This window comes from Hevea brasiliensis, chromosome 13 (assembly GCF_030052815.1).
Source record: "Hevea brasiliensis isolate MT/VB/25A 57/8 chromosome 13, ASM3005281v1, whole genome shotgun sequence".
In the NCBI taxonomy this organism is placed as follows: domain Eukaryota; kingdom Viridiplantae; phylum Streptophyta; class Magnoliopsida; order Malpighiales; family Euphorbiaceae; genus Hevea; species Hevea brasiliensis.
In genome coordinates this window covers 15,471,179-15,496,697 of record NC_079505.1, presented here as the reverse complement: position 1 = coordinate 15,496,697, position 25,519 = coordinate 15,471,179, and the positions used below count along the sequence as shown (strand labels likewise).

Here is a 25,519-nt window from a genome sequence, read left to right as displayed (position 1 = left end):
ATCTATGAGCATATAAAGATGGCATCTGGAAGACGATGTCGCAATACACGTATTGATTCTAAAAAAAAGGCACATAAGACGACACCTAGAAGAAAGTGTTGCTATGGTGAAAAGGGCATGTAAGACAACATCCGAAAGAAGATGTTGCAGTGGAAAAGAGAAAATGTAAGACAACATCTGAAATAAGGTGTCGCATTAAAATCTCAGTATCCTGAATAAGGAAAGTTATACCAGGGAGGAATTGGGCTATTAAACAAAAATAAAGAAATGATAAGCCTTCAAGTCAAATGAGTTGCTCTTTTGTCTATAAATTGGATTTTACTTTTGTTAATAGATAACTTGTTGCCATATGCACATTTCATAAGCAAGATTAGTGAAATTCAACCAAAGAGTTAACAATGAAAATTTTTATTTATCTTTGTAAAAATTGTTGTCAATTGTTACATGCTTGAAATTATCTTAATTGCTTGGTTAAATGTTTACAGTATATACAGTTACAAATGACTATTAATTAGCCGTCTAAAACTAGACATGCACCACTAAGCTATTTGCTTAGCATGATGGGTTTTTACCCTGTGCAGGTACTAAAGTCGAGGGTTCATAGAGAGTAGATAATTAAAGTCTGCATCAGAGGAGCAGCATTTTATCAAGAGTTTAATTAGGGTTGGCTTTCTTTACTTGTAAATGATTCTTTTTGTATAAGTTGTATAAGTAATTAAATATGAAAAATTGTATCTAAGTGAATGACATATTATATAAAGTTTATATTTTGCTTAAATCACTTTTAGGGTATCATTTTTACCTGATAAGTGTGGAATATTTATATGAAATTAAGATATAGTTCTTATTACAGGTTGTGGAAATTACAGTAACGCTCCCGGTTTCGCTGTTATGTTGTCGAATCAAGGGTTGTTACATTTCCCCTAAATTTATAGCTAAAAGAAATCCACAAACCTGTGAAAATACATTTCATGTATAAAATATGGCATCTCTGCCCATTAGCATTTTTACATACACTAATATTCATATACCCTCTTTATACTCTCTCTGTGATGATCAAAATAAAATATTTGTAGAATAGAGCTTCTAGTTGTCTTTACATATATATAATAAACTAAAAACAAAATAAATATTCAAAAGAAGCATATTGGCTCGACCTCCACTAGACTCTATAGTTGGTGAAGTGGAAGAGAGGACAACGTTGAAAGAGAGGCTGCTAATGGTGGAATCAACAAAAGAATCTAAAATATTAAAAAAATTTAAGAGGGTGAGTACAACTATTCAGTGAGCGGATAAATAAATAACAAAGGGGGAACAGGTAAGGTTTTGGTACTTCATAGTACCAATTATGGTATATTCAAGCAGGTCAGCTAAATAAATATCATTTAATCCAAATCATGTAGTTGAGCTGAAAAAAAATTCATGCTGTAACAATATTATTGAAATAAATATATTAAGATCATAAAATCTGCAACATCTTCATACACTCGCAATATGCTTCCTATAGATAATACTGGCATCTCAGGCGCAATAATAAACTTTAGTAGCCTGAGAGCAATGCTGGCATCTTGGACTCTATAATGACATAATAATAACCTAAGAGCAATAAAAATACTAGCATACACATGTGCAGAGCTACCCCAAAGAGCTACCATCTGATATACACCCCAAAGGCTGTGTGTATATCAAATGCTTGAAGGAGCGAAAGCATAAAAAACATAAGATTAGATCATTGAAATTCAAAATTTTTCATCTAGGGTCACATGCATCATGCAAGATTCATTTTTATCTATTTGATTTCAATGATAAACATCATATTAAAATTCTTTTAATATGATTTTGGATCTACATTTGCCATTTAAGATTTTAGAATTAACAGATTAATTCATTAGAACCCTAGATAAGATCAAGAACAAGTGCACTAACCTTTTTGATACACTACAGTGTGTTTGACACCTTTGGGAGCACTAACCTTTTTGATGCACTACAGTGTGTTTGGCACCTTTGGGATGCACCTAGGATACCGGATGTTGTCCCTCTAGCTTGTTCACACCAAGATCACCTATGGCAGCCCTTGAACAGCTTCTAAAGCTTTCTCTATGAATTAGAAAATCAAGTTTTTCCTTTTGAGAGATTACAGATGTAAATAGGACACTAGAAATGATTTCTAGTATTTTTAATTCAAGAGATTGTTTGCTAATCTCTTTGAATTGATGAGAGATGAAGAAGAAGAGAGGAAGAAACAGCCAAGGGGTGGTGGCACCAAGGGAATACAGCAGCTTGTTATTTTTTTTCTTTTCATAACAACACTTATATAGCTAGGTCACCACTTAAAACCCTTGCCACATGTCACCTTCTGATTGACTCTGGGTTTAATTGACCCAATCACATTGTGCCAAGTGTCAAACCTATATTTAATCTTAACTTTGATCATCTTACATGATTAAAAGACATATGGCAAGCTTATGTGTAATGCCATGTGTCACCATCTCATGGTGCCACATGTCACCCTGTGAAATGACCAAAATACCCCTGTGTCTTAATTTTGAGTTCTCAACCCAACATAATTATTTCTCTTCTTCTAATCAATTTATATCAAATATAAATTAATTAATTAATCTCTATTAATTAATTTCTCATTAATTAAATTCGTATTTAAACACTTTAAATATAAATTTAACTTATACTATACATCTAATAACCTAGATTTGGTTTCAAGCCATGCTAGGGACTTTGCAATCTAATTACAAACCAAACCTATTTAGTTAATCAATTAAACTCTTTAATTAATTAATTAAATCATATTTAATTTAGTGATTACTTGTGTATGTGTGTGACTTACTAGGCTCATCACTAATTGGCAATGAAACATGATATCAACTCTTAATATCATCAGAACTCTTTCTTACCATAAATGATTTCTCTAAATCATTTTATGCAGCTCATAGACTATGGTTAACACCTAGCATAGCATGCCATAGCCACCCAATCAGTAATAAGGTTTACCTTAAATGAACCTATAATCATATGTTACCATGCACTAGAATCTCTCTGTTACAAAATTCCAATTCGAGCTGGAGTCAGGGTTTATGTCAAACCCCATTTGTTATAAATATTATGTTCTCTTTTAATTCCAGTTCTTGATTAAAAAGATTTTCTCATCAGAAATTCTTTTCTGATTAAATCTATCTGTCCTGGCCAGGAACTTGAAACATCAAGAACAATTAAATGAACATAGGATTTTATCCCTATTTACTTAGAGGAACAGATTCCATCTTGATCAACACCTACCTCCATATATAACTAGTAGGAGCCAACAAATGCCCATATACCCATACACAGTACAAGTATGAAAGTAGTATCAAACTCAAACCACCTATATACAAGATAACTGTGCTATCTCAGGTCTAAAGATTATATGCACTAATATGATTTATGACAATACATTGACAAGAGTAAACTCTATGTGCTTGTCATAAGTGTCACTGGTTTGACCTACTTACATGTATAAGTGCCTATCATGTTTATTATATGGCATGAGACTCACCATTCTATCATATTTACATCTCATATAAATAACTTAGGAACAAACATGATTACAATCTTTCAGGATAAGTCATGTCCTTATTGTGAAGTATCCTCGACTGTGAACCTATTTATGATACTTTGTGCTAGAAATACTGTCACTCATATTCTTAATAACTTAAGAATAGAATTTCTACCAAAATATCAATGGACCTTTTCTATTACATATAAATATATTATGTAAACGGAAAAGTGAAAATGCCTTTTATTAATAAAAACATGTACAAGATACATACTAAATGATATGCTCTAGGGCATACTACTAATAATCTCCCACTAACACTAGAGCCATTCATTACAATATCTTAGACCCATCTTCTCAAGATGTCGGTCTAACTGAGTTTGTGACATAGGCTTAGTGAATGGATCAGCTAGATTTTCATCTGATGCTATTTTCTGCATGGCTATATCGCCTCGCCCAACTATTTCTCTGATAATGTGGTAGCGCCTTTCTATGTGTTTGGATTTCTGGTGAGACTGGGGTTCCTTAGCTTGTATGACTACTCCATTGTTGTCACAGTGAAGTGAAACTGCTGACTCAATGGAAGGAACTACTGCAAGTTCTATCACAAACTTCTTTATCCAAACAGCTTCCTTTGCAGCATCTGATGCAGCAATATACTCAGCTTTAGTAGTGGAATCTGCAGTCGTACTCTGTTTGGAACTCTTCCAACTGACTGTACCTCTATTACAAATGAACACATATCCAGATGTAGACTTTCTATCATCGATATTTGATTGAAAATCAGAATCGGTATAACCATCCAATTGCAAGTCTCCACCTCCATATATCAAGAATACATCCTTAGTTCTTCTCAAGTACTTAAAGATATTCTTGATTGCTATCCAGTGTTCCAAACCTAGATTGGATTGATACTTGCTAATCAAACTAACAGCATATGCGATATCCGGCCTAGTACATAACATTGCATACATCAAACTTCCAATAGCCGAAGCATATGGAATCCTAGCCATTTTATCTCTTTGTTCAGGTGTCTTTGGAGACATCTCTTTAGAAAGGTGGATATCATGTTTCACTAGTAACAATCATCTTTTGGAATCAAACATGTTAAACCTCTTTAACACCTTTTCCAAGTATAGACTTTGGGATAAACCAATTATTCTTTTCGCTCTATCTCTATAGATGCGAATCCCAAGAATATAGGTTGCCTCCCCTAAGTCTTTCATGGAGAATATATTTGACAACCATACCTTTACAGTTGTCAACATACCTGTGTCATTACCCATCAACAGAATGTCATCCACATATAAGATAAGGAAAGTGATAGCACTGTCACTAACCTTCTTATATATACATGGCTCATCCTCATTTTTTATAAAACAAAATGACTTAATAGCTTCATCAAAATGGATGTTCCAACTCCACGAAGCTTGTTTCAACCCATAAATGGATCGCTTTAGCTTGCATATTTTGGAACCATCTTGGGATTCAAAACCCCTAGGTTGTTCCATGAAAATGTTTTCTTCAATGTATTCATTGAGAAAAGCTATTTTGACATCCATCTGCCAAATCTCATAATCATAGAATGCAGATATTGCTAATAGAATCCTAATTAATTTAAGCATGGCAACAGGCGAGAAAGTCTCTTCATAGTCGATTCCTTGCTTTTGGCTAAACCCTTTCGCTACTAGCCTTGCCTTATAGGTCTCTACCTTTCCATCAGAACCAATTTTTTTCTTGAAAACCCATTTGTTCCCTATAGGTACAATACCTTCATGTGAGTCAATAATATCCCAAACTTGATTCTTATACATGGAATCAATGTCGGACTTCATAACATCAATCCATTTTGAAGAGTCTATATCTGATATAGCTTCTTCATAGGTAAGTGGATCATCTCCATGATCTACTTCTTCATGAGTAGATAACTCTTGTTCTTCTTCATGAAGGAAACCATATCTCACTGGTGGGTGAGATACCCTGGTTGTTCTACAAGGAACAGCTGTAGATGTTTCATCAATAGGTGTAGGTTGACTAGATGGATCTATATCCATCTGATATGTTGGTTGATCAGAATTCTCCAATTCTAACTCTATTTGCCTTCCTTTGCCTCCTTCTTGAACAAACTATTGTTCAAGAAATGTGGCATCTCTACTTATCATAACCTTTTGTGATGTAGGAAAATAAAAATAGTATTCAAAACTATCTTTTGGACATCCAACAAATCGACCCTTTTCTGATCTGGTTTCCAGTTTATCATTGTTCAGCTTTTTGATATAAGCTGGACAACCCCAAATCTTAACATGTTTAAGACTTGGTTTTCTTCCATGCCATATCTCATAAGGTGTGGAAGAAACTGATTTTGATGGAATCCTATTCAGAATATACAAAGCTGATTCTAATGCAAATCCCCAAAAGGAGATTGGCATATCAGTATAGCTCATCATACTACGTACCATATCCAATAGGGTACGATTTCTTCTTTCAGATACACCATTCAACTATGGTATTCCTAGAGGAGCCAGCTAGAAACACTTTAATTCACATGATTGAATGTCTATCAACTATCAGATGTACTCAAAAAGTGAATCAAACGCCTCTCTAATCTCTAAAGAAAACAATTTTGCAATAAGATTTTTATTGCCCTAAGAATTCCAGATATAAATATCTTGGAATCTGGTGCCATAACTTTTATCCATAGTTCCTCAGGAAACTTAACAAATAAATAAAATCAAAATGGTTAAATGTTTAATTTCACCCTTAAATTTATTGATATATTTAATTTAGTTAATTTTAACTTTTTGTCTAAATTAACTCTAAATTTTTAATTTAAGCTCCAGTTAACTCAAAATTAAAATTTCTACACTAAATTTATGGATTTCTTGATTTATATAAAAAATCTAGAAGTTTAATTTCTTAATTTAACCTCAAAATTAAGAAGTTAAATTTGATTTTTATAATTTTTGATTTAAATTGAGATTAAATTGAAACTTTTATATTAATTTGACCTAAAAGTTAAAAATTAACTTAAATAAACATCCCCAATAAGTACGTGGATCAAATTAAGCATTAAGTTATATAGAAATTTCATTCTCCATAGCAACCATAACCGGAATAGGTTTGTTTATGGTCATGGCATCTCTGCAGGACGAAAGTGTGAAATGTCTATAAATTCTGTCCTCAATTATTGCACTTTTCGTGGGGACTTGGAAATGTATATTTTCAATTAATGAATAACAAAGTTCCATAACAAGACTATGACTTTTGAAAATTACAAAATTATATTTCTTCTCTGTGTTAGCACATACAATGACTTGGTTAGCGCGTGTAAACAAAGCGAAAAAAGAAAATTTTTTCAGTTTTATTCTCTGACCCCAGTGGAGACATATGCAAGTTTACACTATGGATCCAAATTTCAAAAATAGATTGAAAATTTACTATTTAATCCCTATATTTTATCATTAATAACACTTGAGTCTTTATATTTTTGAAATTAAATTATTTAGTATTTCAATTTTATTTTTGTCAAAATCGGAGGTCCTTCCATCTAGCTAAAAATAATTTACTGTTAACAATAAATAAAATAACAAAATTTTCACTCTCTCTCCCTTTCTCTCCCCTCTTTACCCTTTCCCTTCTTCTTCCCTAACACTTTACCTAGTGACTCGACAAATTACCCTAACCGTACTCGAACCCGATTAATATTATTAAAACTTAAACTCATCCTAAACCTGATTATCATTGCTCAAAAAAGACCCAAACCCATTCAAATTTATATATTTTAATTAATAATTTGCATAAAAAATATTTTTTTATTAATAATTTATATTTTAAAAGTTTAATAATTTCATAAAATATTTAAATTCTATTTTATTTAAAATAAAAAATTATAAAATTTACAAATATTATTATAAAAAACATATATTTTATATTTAATTAAGTGTGTGTGTGTGTATATATATATATATAAATGGATTCAGGTAACGAATATATAAAATATAAAATCCTAGACTGCCCCAAACTCGATTATTAACTACCCAAACCCATCCTATTAGGGTTCAGTAGGATTAGGTGCCCGCAAAACTTGACCCATTGACATCCCTACTAGTGAGGGGAGAGAGAGAGAGAGAGAGAGAGAGAGAGAGAGGGAGAGAACAAATAAAGGAAAGATAAAAGAAATAATTGGAAGAGAGAGAAATCACATAGTAGAAAGGGTAATTTAGATATTTAAAAGTTTTCTCTCATTTTGCCATTGAAGTCAATGAGATCAACAATAAATTAAGTTTAGATTGGATAGAGGGACTTCTAATTTTGACCAAAGAAAAACTGAGATACTAAATACTCCTTCCATCTACTTTTACTTGTTTTTTTAAGTTATTTTATCTAAAATTATCTACTATTCTGAGAAGATTAAGGAGTGTTAATTAATGATTTTTTTCAATTTTACCCTTATCTATATTAAACACAATAGTTATTTCCACAATTTCCTAAAACTAAAAGCCATCTTATCACATCCCTCTTAATTAGATGAGATAAAGAGTAATTTATTAAATTAATGAGTATTTTATTATAATTTAAGTGATTTAATTGAATTCTTATCAATATGCAAAAACTTTAAAATGACATATAAAAATGGACAGGGATAGCATTTTAATTGTTCGAATTATAAAGACCCAAGTGTTATTGATAGAAAAACCTAAGGACTACATGGTAAATTTCTTAAAATAAAACCCCTTTTACTCCTAATAAAAGAATGAAATAAGATTGAACATTAAAAAAAAAAAATTCCCACTTGGACAAGATTAATTTAAAAAATAATTTTCTTTAAAATTTTGTTGTCATATACATACCGCTAGAAATTGATTTCAATTTAACCTTTCAATCAATATAGAAAAAAATTATTATTTAAACTCAATCCATCATAAAATTTAGACGCAAACTATATAATGACATATAATTATTTTATATATGAATTAGTCAAAATATTGGCATTGTGTGAGACTTTTATAGTAAGTACCAAAATTTTTTAAGAACGTACTTAAAATATATACAATTAAAATAAAAAAAAAATTGAGTGCTGCAAGAAAGTCAATATATGATTACATTTTTCATAGAAGAAAATAATAATTGTCAAATTCTAAATAATATGAAGTACACGCCAAGCAATTAAAATGATTTAGAGATACTATTACTTTAATATACATCAAATGCTTGAATTTCGAAAGTCATTTTATAATTACAATAAAATTAAAATAATTCATTCATTATTTAAGTGAATTAAAAATGGACTCATCTAATATATAAACAAATATGAATGCTAAGCTTTTAAAAATGCTTACAAAAATAAGCCATTTGGTCTTCTTAAAAAATTAATATATAGCATTTTAAAGCATTAATTAATACAATTTAAAAAGTAATAAAAATAATCTACAAATCAACTTATTTCAAATTTTAAAGAATAATTAATAGTTAATTTGATAGGCATATAATTTGAATTTCTTAAAAATATTGTAATTTCAAATTTTAATTAAATTTTAAAGGATTATTAATAGTTAATTTGATAGGCATATAATTTGAATTTTTTAGCAATATTATAATTCCCTTAATTTTATTTGTTTCACAAACTCTAAAAGCTTATTACCATCATCCACTTGCTTATGTATCACACTCATCCCTACCCTATAGAGACAGATGTAACTGAGAAAACTAACAGAGTTTCCTGTAATGCCCTGAATTTACAGATTGTTTTTAGTATATTTTGGTAAGAAATTCAAATATTGAATATGGTATGTAAATTGGATTAAATGAGGGGTTAAATTAAAAGTTTGTAAAAGACACTTATGGACTTTGTTGCAAAGTTAATGAAGTTTGGGGGAAAATTTAAAATTTTTTAACTTAGTATCTAATTGAGTTTAATTAAGGTCATTAAGTGTGATTAATTAAATTAATTAATCATCAATTAAATGAGTGAAAATGAGACAAATAGCAAAGTGACACATGGCAAGAGAGGGGGGTGGGGAATAAATATCTTAGGGCACTTAATTGATAAGTTGTCTTCTTCTTCCAAGCAGCCAGCCGAACCACTTCTTTCTCCTTTCCTCCATTTTCTTTCATCCAAGCTCATATACAAACCCTAATTTATGAACCTAAGATGCTATTTTGTGATGGAATTGAAGAACAAGCCATGAAATCAAAGTTAAAGTGAAGAAAGAATTCAAGATTGGTGAACTGAATTCAAGTGGGTGGAATTTGAAATTTTAAAAGGGAAAACAACTAGATTGAACTTCAAATTCAAGGTAAGAATACTAATCTTATCTTAAGTCTTGTACCTATTGAATTTGAGTTGAGGATTGATGGGAATTTTGGTGGAAATAATGAAGGAAAGTGAAGATTGAGTGAGCTAAAGGCAAACCAAGGGTGAGGTAGAATTCTTAGTGTGGTTGACTAGGATCCATACACTGAATTAAACTTAGAATTTTTGATGAAAAGTGGTTGCAATTGGGAGTTATTGCTGAAACTAAGTTGAAGTAAGTGTTTGTCTAAGCTTGTTATAAAAATTGTTACTTTATGAATCATTGTATGGTGATTGTTAGGATTAGTGAATCCAGCGAACAATCTATACTGATTTGGCTATAAGTTGAGTTATAGAGCTCAAATTGAGATGCAATTTGAACCAAAATTTTCTTAGACATAGACCTACAAATTCTATGTTTTGACCTGGACTTAATTTTAAGGGTAAAGTGGTTAAAATTTTAGTATAATTTGATATTGCAAATCTGAAATTTCCTGGAATTCAGCAATTTAGCCCTGTGACCTGTGTGTAGTAAACAGAACATATCTCCCTCTGTATATCTCCAATTGAGGTGCTACAAGATGCTTTAGAAACTTAAGACATAGGCATAAAATTTTACTTTAGAGACCCTGTATATATTCTGGGTGTAAAGTGCTTGAATATTGAATGCAAACTTGAATTGAAAATTTGGAAACCTGAAATTTCCAGGAAAATGCATTCGGGAATAGTAGTTAGTAATTTAGCTATAACTAATGATGTAGGCCTCCAAATTAAGTGATTATTGAATTGTTGAAAACTTAAAACATGTAGGAAGATGTTTTATGAAGACTACTTTAATTGAATCTGTCTTTAGAATGGTCAAATTAGCTTATGAACAGGAACTATGAATTTTTTTTGTAACCAGAACTGGTTGTGTGAAAACTAGATAGTATGTAGAAATTGGAGCATAACTTGAGATCTAGACCTTGGAATGGGGTGATTCCTAATTCAAATGAAAGTTAAGATCCTAAGCTATAAATTGTATGGAGACCATAAGAGCTAATTCTATCTTTAGAGTACCCAAGAAGTTGATAGAAAATAGGGTACCAAATAGGTGTTCTCCTAAATTGATAATCTGCCTTCTTGAATAGTTTGTACGTAAAGGGGTATAAATGAATTTCTACATGTCTAAATTAGATCAAATTAATTTTTAATGAAAGTTAAGACATAAATTGACATATTTTATGAAGGGAACTAGTCTTGAAAATGTCTTTCTCTAGGTATTATGATTGCAAAATGAGTTTGGAAATCTGCCTTATGGGGAATTAACATGATTGATACTAAATGCTATGTGAAAATGGTTATGTCCTTATTTTGAATATGAAATTGATTATATGATGATGCCAATTGGTGTTAAAATGATGAATGTCAGTCCTTCCTTATTATGAATATGTAAACAAGTATATAATAATGACAAATGATAAGAACATGATGAGTGTCAATCCTTTATGGATGTAAGAATGTTTGAATTATCTAATATCATGTTATAAGACTATTGAGGCCTAAGATTCTACCTAAATTAAAGATAGAAACCAGATAGTTTGGCATGCCAAATAGGGGGATAAGCTAGCAGATCTGCAAACTGAAATGAATCAATATCTATGAGCATACAAAGATGGCATTTGGAAGACGATGTCACAATACACGTATTGATTCTAAAAAAAAAAGGCACATAAGATGACACCTAAAAGAAAGTGTTGATGTGGTGAAAAGGGCATGTAAGACAACATCCGAAAGAAGATGTTACAGTGGAAAAGAGAAAATGTAAAACGACATCTGAAAGAAAGTGTCGCATTAAAATCTCAGTATCCTGAATAAGGAAAGTTATACTAGGGAGGAATTGGGCCATTAAACAAAAATAATGAAATGACAAGCTTTCAAGTCAAATGAGTTGCTCATATGCACATTTCATGAGCAAGATTAGCGAAATTCAACTAAAGAGTTAACAATGAAATGTTTTATTTATCTTTATAAAAATTGTTGTGAATTGTTACATGCTTGAAATTATCTTAATTGCTTGGTTAAATGTTTACAGTATGTACAGTTACAAATGACTATTAATTAGCCGTCTAAAGCTAGACATGCACCACTAAGCTATTTGCTTAGCATGATGGGTTTTTACCTTGTGCAGGTACTAAAGTCGAGGGTTCACAGAGAGTAGATCATTAAAGTTTGCATTAGAGGAGCAGCATTTTGTCAAGAGTTTAATTAGGGTTAGCTCTATTTACTTGTAAATGATTCTTTTTGTATAAATTGTATAAGTAATTAAATATGAAAAATTGTATCTAAGTGAATGACATGTTATGTAAAGTTTATATTTTCCTTAAGTCACTTTTGGGGTATCATTTTTACGTGATAAGTGTGGAATATTCATATGAAATTAAGATATAGTTCTTATTACAGGTTGTGGAAATTACAGTAACACTCCCGGTTCAGCTGTTATGCTGTTGGATCAAGAGTTGTTACATTTCCCCTAAATTTATAGCTAAAAGAAATCCAGAAACCTGTGAAAATACATCTGATATATAAAATATGGCATCTCTGCCCATTAGCATTTGTACATACACTAATATTCATATACCCTCTCTATACCCTCTCTATACCCTCTCTGTGAGGATCAAAATAAAATGTTTGTAGAATAGAGCTTCTAGTTGTCTTTATATATATACAATAAACTAAAACAAAATAAATATTCAAAAGAAGCATATTGGCTCGACCTCCACTAGACTCTATAGTTGGTGAAGTGGAAGAGAGGACAACGTTGAAAGAGAGGTTGCTAATGGTGGAATCAACAAAAGAATCTAAAATATTAAAAAAATTTAAGAGGGTGAGTACAACTATTCAGTGAGTGGATAAATAAATAACAAATTAGGAACAGGTAAGGTTTTGGTACTTAATAGTACCAATTATGATATATTCAAGCAGGTTAGCTAAATAAATATCATTTAATCCAAATCATGTAGTTGAGCTGAAAAAAAATTCATGCTGTAACAATATTACTGAAATAAATATATTAAGATCATAAAATCTGCAATATCCTCATATACTCATAATATACTTCCTGTATATAATGCTGGCATCTCAGGCGCAATAATAAACTTTAGTAGTCTGAGAGCATTGCTGACATCTTGGGCTCTATAATGACATAACAATAACCTAAGAGCAATAAAAATACTAGTCATACACATGTGTAGAGCTACCCCAAAGGGCTACTACCTGATATATACCCCAAAGGCTGTGTGTATATCAAGTGTTGTCCCAAAGACAATATAAATATAAGTTGAGCTAAAGGTAATTCATATGTCATTAAGGTGCTATCTATTCGGTGCATATATTAAATATATTCAGCCATTTATTCAGCTGTAATTATAAATCTCATTTTATTCAACAATAGAACATAAAATTACCATTATCTTTTCCTATTTTCATGCATAGAAATAATAATATAAATAATTTACATTTAATAAAATATCAATATTATATATTTATCTACCCATCTGTATTGTAGATAACACAAAATCTAAACAGTTATATCATCCCTAGGGTCTACTGCTGGAGCTGGGTTATTTCCTAGAATTAAAGAGAAATAATAATATATCAAGAAAGGAATTTAACTCTTAGGATGGAAGTATGGAAAGTGAAATGTATGATGTACTTTGAAAATTCTAATAAGAGACTGATAATATGAATGTTACCTAAAAATCTAATAGCTCTAACGAGTACTCGGTAAATCATAACATATTATAGGGTAATCGAAATATGGGCCTAACAAAATATGTATAATTACAAGAAATTTCCACAAATCAATTCTTAAATTAATATACATCTTTAACATCCATCGGTAAGCATCATTCAAAGCAAACTTATCAATATAAACCGTCCCTCCAAACTTCAATTTCCTTCTTCTTCAATCACTAACTCAAATGAAGACTTGGGAACAGCTTCTAGGTTGCTGTATAAGGTTAAAGACAAGCTATATGCTCTCATGAATGTTAAATGAGCTATTGATGAAGGACAGCCACAAGGGTTTCTTTCCCTCACTCTACCATCTTCTAGGTGAGAAAGTAAGAAATAATATTGATTGATGGAAAAAGGTAGAGGTAAAGAAATTACCATGAAGAGTATGGCTGAAAATAAGGATCAAAACCTCAAAATTGGAGAGGGCAGCTGCTGTCCCTCTTTTCCTTCCTTCAATCAAGTGGGTCTCAATTGAGAGAAATGGTGATTAGGCTTTCTTAATGAAGGGATTTCTAATTGGGAAGACAAGAATAGGTAGTGAAGACTGATTTAATCAAAGAAATGGATTGATTTTAGGTTTGGGTCATTCTCCCTCTCAATTCCCTGTTTCGTTGCTCAAGCAGAAAAGGGGACTCTGTTTTCTTGCTCTTTTCTTTCTTCCTTTTTCTTAGTTGTTGTTTTATTTTGATTGGGTTGAATGTTACATTATGTGTTCTAATTTTTCTCAAATGCTCATTAGAAAAAGGAGACACTTTGATGCTTCAGAAGTAGAAAGATCGTTTAGATATAGTACACTAAAAAATTGGTAATGAAGATTAGTAATCAAATGCACGATTCCGTTCCATAAGGTTTTTTTTTTTTTTCTTTTTTAATTTTTTATACTGAATATAATGTACAAGAGCTGATCTTTTGTGTGTAAAAAGAGAGAAAAATTAATATGAACATATATGTGTTTCAATTTGTATATTATTGCAACGAAAGAAATTGAATTTAAAGCAGCGTTTGGTATAAATGAATTTCATAAAATTTTATAAAATTTATTTATAAATATAAAATGTTAGTATTTGGTTTAAATGAAAATTCATTTGGAATTCTTAATAATCAATTTCATAGAATTTAATATAATTAAATCAAATTCCGTCAAAATTAATAGAATTTACAAATGAATTCTAAACTTAAAATTATATTTCAAATAATAAAATTATCTTCTTGTTATATATTATTTTATTTTATTTATTTCAAACACAAAATTCATTTTATTTGAAATGAATTCCATTTTTGATAGAAAATATACTAAACAAAGAAATTTATTTGTAAATGAAATAAATTTTACCGTAAAATTTAACCTAACAGGGTCTGATAGATTTAAATTTTCATATTAGTTACTGGCATTGAGACATTGTAAAGTTATGCATTAAATGTATAATAATAATAAAATGGAATATAGATCTAGAAGAATTTAGATGAAAATTGCATTCCCTTATATAAACCGAAATATATAAAAAAGTTAAAAGACTAAAAAACTATTAATCAAAATTGGACAGTTGTATCCATCATTAATTAATATTTACATATTTGAAAAAAATTATTTAAAAATATCAAATATTTAGAATTTAAAAATATAAAATATTTAAAATTTAGTGAAATTCGTTTTATTAGATAATACCTAATTCAGTCTACGTTTCATTTTAAATTATCTTTTTTAATTATAAACATATGAATCTGAAAGGTAAAGATTACTTGAAACCAAAATTTGACAATTATGCCCACCATTAATTAATACTTACATAATTAAAAAAATTTGAAAATATAAAAATATTTGGAATTTAAAAATATAAAATATTTGCAATTTTATTTTAAAAGCCAAATTAGTTTTATTTAATAAAGCTTAATTGAGTTTGAAATTTCATTTAACTTTTTTTTTTCAATTATAAATTTAATTATGGGTATTAGATAATGTTTAATTTAATAATTTTATTTTAATAATGATTGATATTAGATTTAAAAGAAACAAAAAAAAAAAAAACACTTTTGCCCTAAAATCATGTAATAAAAGCATAATCGTCCACGGGAATGCCTATTACCGTTTATGTCCCTTATCTAACGGGCGAGCTAATAATACTAATTTTTAAAATTTTTAATAAAATTTAATTTGCATTAACATAATTAATTGAAAATTTTATTAATATGAAGAAAATTTTAGAATGATTTTAAAAATATAAAATATAATAAATAGATATTTAATTATATTATTAAAATAAAATAAAAAATAATCCAGCAATTCGCCAAAAAAACAACTAGATATAATAAAAAAAAAATGAAATATAACTAAAAGTTTCCAGTAATTTACATTATCATTACCAATGTTCATAGCCAATTAAACAACTTTAACTCTTAAAATTTTTGAAATATGTCACATGGAATAAAGGCAAATTCTCATACCATCTCAAAAAGAGTACTACTTGGCAACGTTTAGTATTCTTTTTTCATAACATTTATATAGTTATCTATATTCCACATACATTTGTATTTTGAAGCTATACAATGATTCGGGTCTAAACAAGAAAAATACATGTATCAGTAAATGCATATTATAGATCCCCTATACCAAGAGTTTATGTAACTGATGAGGGATGTATTCAACGACATGCAACCTCAGTAATTGCTTCCTCATCCACAGAATAAAATCTTTCTTTTGTTGCTAATAAGCTACTAAAAATGAATGCTGGTTGCTTAGGAGAAGGAAGATCAATTTCACTACTCAACATTAGAATAACAGCTGACATAGTCGGTCTTTCCAATACATCTTCTTGCACACATAAGAGCCCAATTTCGATGCATCTTAGTACTTCATGAGGAGAACAAGACTCCTTTAGTGATGAATCAACTATCTGCCATGCTCTTTTTTCTTTCCATAAATGCCATATCTATAACATCATCATACACGAGATGAACCCATAAACAATTGTAACAGTTTGGAAGATAACGTGCTAAAAGCATCTTCAAGGGTAAAATATTTTTAGGATAAATTTCAATAATTGTCTCTAAACTTATATATTTGTAACACTACAGTCCTTTAACTTTAAAATGTAATATAAAACCCTCTAAACTTTCAAATTTTATACAGTAAAATCTCTCTGACTTTTAAATACTGATTTTTTGGTTAGAAACTAATGTAAATAGCTACCATATGGCGCTTAGTTAATATTTCTCTCTCTTCTCTTATGTAAAGTGTAAAATTATTATCTTTATGCATAAAAAATTATTTTGTCTATAAAGAGAAGAATGACTCAATTTACATATGGCTTGAGAGAGAAAAGAGAAATACTGACTAAGATCCATGCTGGAATTGTTTAAGTCAGCGTCTAACTGAAAAACTGGTAATTGGAGATTAGAGGGAATTTACCGTGCAAAATTTGAAAGTTGATCTGGTTTTATGTTACATTTTTAAGTTGAAAGACTGTAATGTTACAACTAGATAAGTTCAGGGACAGTTGTCAAAATTTATCCAATATTTTTATGGTTATTGTGGTAACAAAGTTTCAAGTGGTCATAATTTGATCACCAGTTTTAATTTTTGTTGCAACAAAATTGAATTTCACTGACTAAATTGCAACAAATTTTGTGTTTTATGACCATAAGAAAAATCATTGCAGAACTCAGTAATGATGGATAAATTTTGATTGCTGTCCCTGAACTTATCTAGTTGTAACTTTATAGTCTCTCAACTTAAAAATGTAACATAAAACTCCATCAACTTTTAAATTTTATTCAGTAAAAACCCTCTAACCTCAAATTACAGGTTTTTCAGTTAGACGCTGACCTAGACAGTTTCAGTATGGAGCTTAGTCAGTATTTCTCTTTTATCTCTCAAGCCATGTGTAAATTGAATCATTCTCCTCTCTATAGGTAAAATAAATTTTCACGTGTAAAGAGAATAATTTTACACTTTGCATAAGAAATGAGAGATAAATGTTGACAAAATGCCATGTGGGAGTTGTTCACATTAGTTTCTAATTGGAAAATCAATAATTGAAAGTTAGAGGGATTTTACTGTGCAAAATTTGAAAGTTTAGGAGGTTTTATGTTACATTTTAAAGTTGAAGGACTGTACTGTTGCAACTATATAAGTTCAGGGACAGTTGTTAAAATTTATCCCAGTAATGATTAGAATAATTGACCCAAATCTCTGAACTTACTTTTTCTACCATGCTTGGATAAGAATCCTCTTGACAAGAGGTGTTGTTCTTTTTCCCTGTTATGATCTCTAATAATATGATTCCAAAACTAAAGACATCAGATTTTGTTGAAAACTTTCCAAACACCACATATTCTGGTGACATGTACCCACTGCACATGCAAAACAGAAAAGAATAGTTATAATGCTCATTCCAAATTATTTAATGTAAGAAAGAATTGCATTGTTAGCAATGTTTCTCTCTGTCTTATTGCTGGGTGTGTAGGCATACTTACAATGTTCCAACTATTCTGTTTGTCATTTCTTGAGTTTGGTCACCTTTGGAGATTCTAGCTAGTCCAAAATCTGAAATTTTTGGATTCATTTCTGCATCCAATAGGATGTTGCTAGTTTTTAAATCTCTATGTATAATTCTCAACCTAGAATCTTGATGAATATATAAGATTCCACGAGCAATCCCAATGATGATATCAAAGCGTTTTCTCCAATCCAAGATTGACCTTCTTTTTTCATCTAATAAAAGATCTCCATTAGAATTAGTGCTGATTTATGCAGACTTTGTCAATTAATATTAATCATATTGTTGAAACAGATAGAATTAGACAAGTTGTAGAATACAATGCTAAAGAGAGTAGGATATACACAAGACTTACCAAAAAGAAAGGAGTCCAAGCTTTTGTTTGGCATATATTCATAAACTAGCATTGGTTCCTCTCCCTGAATGCAGCATGCCATGAGTTTCACCAGATTCTGGTGTTGAAGTTTTGCAATCAACAAAACTTCATTTTTAAATTCTTCTATTCCTTGCGCTGAATTTTTCGATAGTCTTTTCACAGCGACTTCCTTTCCATTAGACAATTTACCCTGAAACCATGTTTGGACATTTAGAACCTCACAATGACAAAAAGAGACCAAGACAAGCACGTGCACTCAGTTTTGAGAAATATGCACAGAAATATGCATCTACCTTATAAACCACACCAAAACCACCTTGCCCTAGTCTGTTAGCTGGAGAGAAATTGTTAGTCGCAGCAAGTATTGTGCTGAGATTGAAAAATGCTATGTCTGGATGACTCATGCTATCTTCAACTTCATTTTGCACTGAAGTTTCCTTGTAGGATGAGCCAATTGTATTAAGCCAAATTTCGCTCCATGTGTTCCTCACTGTCATTGAAAAGATGAAACCAGAATGCTCATTCAAGTCAGCAGTATAAATATACATGGCAAGGCACATACCATCATACAAAATCTTGTTTCTTACCCCTTTTCTTCTTCTTCTTCTTGAGCCACAAATATGCAAATAAGATGATGACAAGCCAAGCTGAAACAACAGATACTACTAAAATGGCCAAAGTATCTTTCCTCCTAAGAAAACCATTTGATTTTTGGGCGATTTCAGCTGTTTGAGTAGCGAAAAGAATTAACATTGTTCCATCAAAGTAAAAAAGAAAAGGAAGTTGAAAGGCAAGGCATAATGAGGCAAGGCATAATGATGGAACGCAAGCACAATATTCATGCATAGCCAATTTGTCAACTGATTATATACAATGGTTTTGTTCAAAATTTATTAAAGGCTAAAGTACATTACCTAATTCAACTGCATCAACTCGAACATAAATATCATATCCCTCTTCCATATTATGTACCGTATCCATCAATTTGCCATACCATGTCAAACAGCCGGTACCTTCCCCAGAAATTTCTATGCTTGCATATGCAGAGCATGAACAATTCCTCCTGCATTCCTTTTCACAGTCCCTTGGATTCATATTCATGCTCACCCAAGCTGCTGCTGAAGTGTCAGGTACTTTAACATGTGCCACTTTCACAAATCCTTCTCCATGCCCACATGCTAAGGTAGACTCTAATCGCTTCCTGACACACCCACCTGATCCATCTCTTAGTTGCCAGTCCCTCGGGGACTTGGGTTTGTACCCTGGTAAACATTCGCACTCAAATTTTCTAATGACATCAGGATCACATTGTCCATAGGTACCACAATATCCATATGTATGACACCCAGAAATCGGCGCCAACCAGATTTCTTTCCATTTGCCATCTTTTTCATGCCAAGTTAGTTTCTTAAGAAGTCCGGAATAGTCCACCACTACCCTTAGGATAATAGAAGCATCAGAAAGAAAGTAGGCCGCGTATATCTCATCTTGATTGTTGACAAAACTTACATTGGATCCACCTGCATCACTTTTCAAAGGCCAAACAAAGCCTCGCCAAACATGTTTTGTACCCCAGTAAAGAAAGACTTGTGGTGATCCTTTGCGATTGATCTGAATTGAGAAGTTTCCGGTTCCAGGGTCATCTGCTGATCTCCAAGATATTGGGAACCGGTATATGCCTCTCCTTCGGTTGAACCCAAGTTTCATTCCTGGTAGCAGAGTATCTGTAGGATGATCAAAGCTTTCCCACACAACTCTTTTACTTCTATCTTGGACCAAAATCAAATTTCCTGTATCCAAGAGCTGAGCTACACAAGTATCTGTAACCTCCACTGAGACATTTGTCGACCATACAGGAACTTTCTGGTTATGGTTGCTATAGAGAATGAGATTTCCATATCGGTCAATTGATAGAACTCCCGAGGAACCATTGATTGGATCATTCCTATTTGCTACCCACACCACAGTTTGCTCTCGGACTTTATGGTACCAGATTCCAAGATATCTAAACCTGGAACTTCCGGGGCTAAAGAATCCTAATGCAAAATTATTTTTTCTAGAGATCAGAAACTCACCATCATGAATGGTTTGGTTTATGGTTATGGTTTCTTTGGAAGAAGAAAATGCGAAATGGAGGACTAGAAGTGAAGAACGCAGGAACAACTTTCGAAAATTCATACTGGTTTTGTAATCTTCATTGAAGTAGAACTTTATGTGGGATTTGGTCATATTTTTAACTAAGTCCACAAGAAGCTAGACTTTTGCCAAGTAAATTGAGATTGTGTTGAAAACTATATTTCTTGGAGAAATGTTTGAAGAAGCTGTCCTGTGTCCATTGAACCAAATGCGGTAACTTGGAGGAAAATTACATTCTTGTAAAACAATATTTAAAGAAAAATAATTAATAATCATTTTGAGAAATAAAAAATTTAATTTAATTTAAATAGACTTACCTTAATATAATTTAAAAAGCAATAAAATAATCTATTATTAACTTATTAATTTATTTCAAACTTTAAAATTAATTATTTTATATTTTTAAAATCTTTATCAAAAACAAAGATATATCAGTTGCTATTAAAGTATAAGATATTATTTTATTATATTCTTATAAAAAATATTTAGAAAAATAATTAATAATTAGTTAGGAATAAAAATTTAATTTAATTTTTGGTAGCCATAAAATTATTTAAATAACAACCTTTTAGTATGATTTTAAAAATATAAAACATAAAAAATAAATATTACTTTATATTATTAAAATAAAAAGTCTCTATTATATGTTTCGGGTTTGTTACGAAATGTGAATTATAGCCACGTGTTTGGGCTTGGTTGTGGAATATGCGCCGGCAATATTGAGTAAAGGCTGCTTCCAAAACGTCACTCTTTCTTTCTTTTCAACGTTACAGAAGCCTTGTTTGAAAAAATATCTCATTTTTAGAAATAAAATATTTATTTTTAATTAAATAAGTTCTACCATTCACTTACTCTAACCAAACAATGCCTTCTTCTACAGTTTACTTATTCTGTAACGTTTTGGAAATAAATAATCTATTCCAATTTTTTTTAGGTACATTATACTTTTTTGAAAAATAAATCCTTAATGCTAATGTCAATACACTTTCAATTGTCACGATTGAATTTAGGGCGCTGTAAGAGTATCATTCTTAAAGTTTAATGTGTAAATTGTTCAGCTAATTTTTGTCAATCATCTCTCAATTTTTTAAGTTGTTATATTTTCATTCTCCATTTTTAGTTTGTTATCATAAAATCTCTCAATTTTAAAATTTGTTACACTTTGATCCTTTAATTTTTGAAGTTGTTATATTTTCGTCTTTCATTTTCAGTTTGTTATTATAAAATTCTTTAATTTTAAAATTTATTATATTTTAATCTCTCATGCTAGAAACCCCTCATATCTTCAACCAACATTATACTTGACAGTGGACAGTGTAAAATAAAAAAAAATAAAAAAAAATGCACATATGAAATTTATCACTCTCTCTCCTCACCTATTTCTCCTTTGATGCGCTCTCTCTCGACTCCCTATCTAATCTTTCTCGTAGTCTTTCTTATCACTCTCCCTCTCTGTCCTCTATCTCAATAAAAACAAAAAGTAAACCACTATTTGCTCTCTCTCTTTCAAAACCAAAAAGCAAAATCTCAAAAACAATTTTTTAGTGTTCATTTTTTCTAGTCGATTATTTATTTATTTGTTTGTTAGTCCTCCAAAATACTTTCTTGTTGCTTTTTGAATTTATTATGGACAATACTCAATTCGAAAAGTTGAGGAATTGAAGTGTAACCAATTCCAAAGTTGAGAGGTTTTAGTGTAACAAATTTTAAAGTTGAGAAATTTTATGGTAATAAATTAAAAAAGAAGGATGGATGTGTAAAAACTATGAAAATTGAGGGACTGAAGTGTAACAAATTTCAAAATTGAGGAATTTTTTTATAACAAATTAAAGATAGAGGACCAAAGTGTAACAACTTCAAGAGTTAAGAGATGACTGATAAAAATTAGCCCAAATTATTGATATGGCATCTCCATGTTCGCATTTATTTCTCTTTCATGCCTGCCTCTTTCTCTCTCTAACTCACACCTCCTCTATTGATGTTATCTCCTTCTCACTCGACAACATGAACTACTGAATGCAAACAAATGACACTAAAGCCTGTAAGCTATTGCTTGATACAGAACATATTTTCATCACTAGAGCTTATAGCCATGGCATTTTCACGTATCCTCAAGTCACTCAAACCAAGCAAGCTTCAGCTTGTTGATTGACCTAAATAATCTTCTATCTATAAGTACAAAATTTATAATTTACATTTTTCTCTCAGAAAAATATAGAATTACATGCATGAACTCATGATATAGCATCTCCACTAACCCATATCACTTACCAAACACTGGATTTTCAGAATCACAGAAGGTATTGCCTAGGGCTTTCCCTACTTATGGATTCCATCTCCTAGAGAATATCCTGTGCTAGAGATTTCACAGGTAGCTCCACATCCTCTAGCAGCTCACCGATGGTTTCAAGCAAGAAAATGAGGTACTCTTCTTTCAGATTATCCACAAGATACTTGGCAAAATTCTCAGCCCTCAAATTCCTCGTCCTTCTTGCTACCATATCAAACTATCATTTCTCTCTCTTATCCCTCGTTTCTGTCTCTCTCCTTATAACTCATTTGCAAAAAGAAGATACCTAGAATCAAGGAGAGATTGATACCCAGAATTAGATTAATTTGTAATGTCAAATACAAATCAATCCCTAACAATACAAATCAAATACAAACACAATCAATCATCAACAAAGAGAAAGTAAACAAATCCAATATTTGTTAATCTTAGTAACCTAACAAACCCCTAAGTTGAAAGAGGAGAAACAAGACAAGCCAAATTATTTTAAATCAATAAATACATCAAATTCATTCCAAAATCAATAAAAATTTCATCACAAAAATCAATAATTTTAGGGTTTACTTACTTATCATTTTCATTTTATATTTTATAAGAAAACTCTTATTTTTATTTTTCATGGAAAATAATATAGAACATAAAGAATTTGTATACCTATCAATTAACTTAGGAATTCTAATTTAAGCTCCAATTAGCCCAAAAATTAAAATTTATGCACTAAATTTCTAAATTTCCTGATTTAAACAAAAAATCTAGAAGTCCAATTTCTTGATTTTTGGGTTACACTTCCAGATTTTTTTATTTAGCCAGAAAATTAAGAACCTTGATTTGATTTTCTTGATTTTTGAGCTCAATTAAACTTAAATTGAAACTTCTAGGTTAATTTGGACTAAAAGTTAAAAATTGGCTAAATTGAACATCTCCAATAAATACAAGGATAAAATTGAGCATAAAGCCAAATGGAAATTTGGTTCTCTATAACAATTGTTGGAAATATAATTTGGGTCACCTATGTGGATCTCCCTGGATCCATTAGACTTAAAATTAATACCAAAACAACCACATGAAAAGTCATATATATTGCCAAAAGACAGCAAGAAATCCAAAAGTCATGTACATTAGTTAAATGATGTAATTATATGAATAGATACAACTCTTCTTAATAGTTATATACATGAAGTAATGCAACTTTTGGCCAAAAGGTTGGTACACTTTGAGTAAGTATATATAAGAGCCTCACAAACCTTTTGTAATGAGTAACATAAGGACAAATAAGTATGTATTTGTGTGTGTGCAAATTTAGCGCAGTTCTTAATCTTTGGAGGCTTTCATTTTAAACAAGTTGTGAAGTAATTTGTTTATGCAAATAAGGCATACATCTAGACTGTAAACTAATTTATGTAGTTAATTTTATTCATGTGATTATATGGTAGATTAGTGAAACAAATATGTAACACTCTCACTTTAGCTAGTCCGTGCATTCGACTGTTCTAGTGTCCAATGTCTGTCCTGACAGCTAAAATGACTGAAACTATATATAAACTAGAGTGAAGAGTTATAAATAATTCAAATAAGTGTAAGAAAAATGTAGAAAAAATTTTAGAAATAAAATACAATGAAGTTAAATGAGCCGGTGCCCCGGCGATGGGTGACCTAACGGGAAGCGACTGTAAAGACAGTTGTCGACCCTATACTCGTAGGGAAACCCTGTAAAATAATTTTTGAGACTCCAGAGAAGAGTCATTAAGGTTTCGATGGCATTAGAATGAAAAGGTTAGGAGAATTTTTAGATCAATATAGACAATTTTAGTCCGTTAAGCAAAACGAAGGGCATTTTGGTCATTTCGCCTTTAGAGGTGATTTTTGGCCAACTTGTCCAATTAAGTAAATAATTTATATGACATAAAATATGAATAATATTGCTAAAAATTTAATTGAAAATGAATAGAAAAGAAAGAGGAAGAAAATGAATCAAATGCCTAATTATAACATCATAATGATTAATTATGACATCATAATGATGTCATTTAAAATCTATCCACCAATCACATTTAAACAAACCTTCTTAAAACAAAGAAAAAGAAAAAAAATTTAAGTTAAAAATTGGTCATCTTCTCCCCATACTTCATGCTAGCCGAAATCTTGAGAGAGAGAGATAGAGAGAGAGAGCCTTCCACCATTTTTGGTTTCACAAAGCTTAATTTTCTCTTGTTTTTCACCCTAAAACCCATAGTTATCTTCACAAAAACTTGATTTCTAGTCTTGGAAGAGCTATTGGTAACAACAAAAAGAAGAAAGATTGAAGTTTTGGGGAGCTTAAATTGAGATACAAAAGGTTAGTGCTATGTAACTCTTTCTTTCTTCTTAAACTATGTTAAGCATGCATAAGGAAGTAAAAATTGAAAGAAATTAAAAAGGATTGTTGAGTATATTACATGGCCAAATTTTGGCCAGCCTAGGGTAGTGATGGATAATGGAATTAATTGTAATAAAATCCAATTTCTAACTTATAATAGATGGAAGACAAGATATATATGATGATTGGTATAAGGTTTGCATGATTTGAGAAATTTTGAGTTAGGGTTTGAATTAATTTTGGTACCTT

General features: G+C 30.6%; 1 protein-coding gene and 1 long non-coding RNA gene across 3 annotated transcripts; both read right to left on the bottom strand.

Moving 5' to 3' along the window:
- Positions 1 to 955: 955 nt before the first annotated feature.
- On the bottom strand, positions 956 to 14,328 carry LOC110650706 (uncharacterized). The gene is made up of 2 exons (XR_009142482.1): positions 13,992 to 14,328; positions 956 to 1,241 (listed from the first exon to the last, which is right to left on the bottom strand). It is a non-coding gene; the product is annotated as an uncharacterized LOC110650706 (long non-coding RNA).
- Positions 14,329 to 16,002: 1,674 nt separating this feature from the next.
- On the bottom strand, positions 16,003 to 20,818 carry LOC110650705 (G-type lectin S-receptor-like serine/threonine-protein kinase At1g11410). Of its 2 annotated transcripts, XM_058131868.1 has the most exons (7): positions 19,403 to 20,818; positions 19,076 to 19,213; positions 18,782 to 18,978; positions 18,468 to 18,678; positions 18,090 to 18,327; positions 17,816 to 17,966; positions 16,003 to 16,543 (listed from the first exon to the last, which is right to left on the bottom strand). In XM_058131868.1, the coding sequence occupies exons 1-7, from the start codon at positions 20,715 to 20,717 to the stop codon at positions 16,256 to 16,258; spliced, it is 2,538 nt and encodes an 845-aa protein (XP_057987851.1). In that variant the 5' UTR covers positions 20,718 to 20,818; the 3' UTR covers positions 16,003 to 16,255. The 2 variants fall into 2 exon arrangements, with proteins under 2 accessions (XP_057987851.1, XP_057987852.1); XM_058131869.1 differs by lacking the exon at positions 19,076 to 19,213.
- Positions 20,819 to 25,519: the final 4,701 nt, after the last annotated feature.

What these genes read in the sequence shown, in the direction of transcription:
- LOC110650705 (XM_058131868.1), bottom strand. Translation starts at nt 20,717, where the DNA reads ATGACCAAATCCCACATAAAGTTCTACTTCAATGAAGATTACAAAACC. An exon ending in CTTGGACTCCTTTCTTTTTG is followed by an intron (nt 18,328 to 18,467) that starts GTAAGTCTTGTG and finishes ATCTTTTATTAG; the next exon opens with ATGAAAAAAGAAGGTCAATC. An exon ending in AACAGAATAGTTGGAACATT is followed by an intron (nt 17,967 to 18,089) that starts GTAAGTATGCCT and finishes TTGCATGTGCAG; the next exon opens with TGGGTACATGTCACCAGAAT.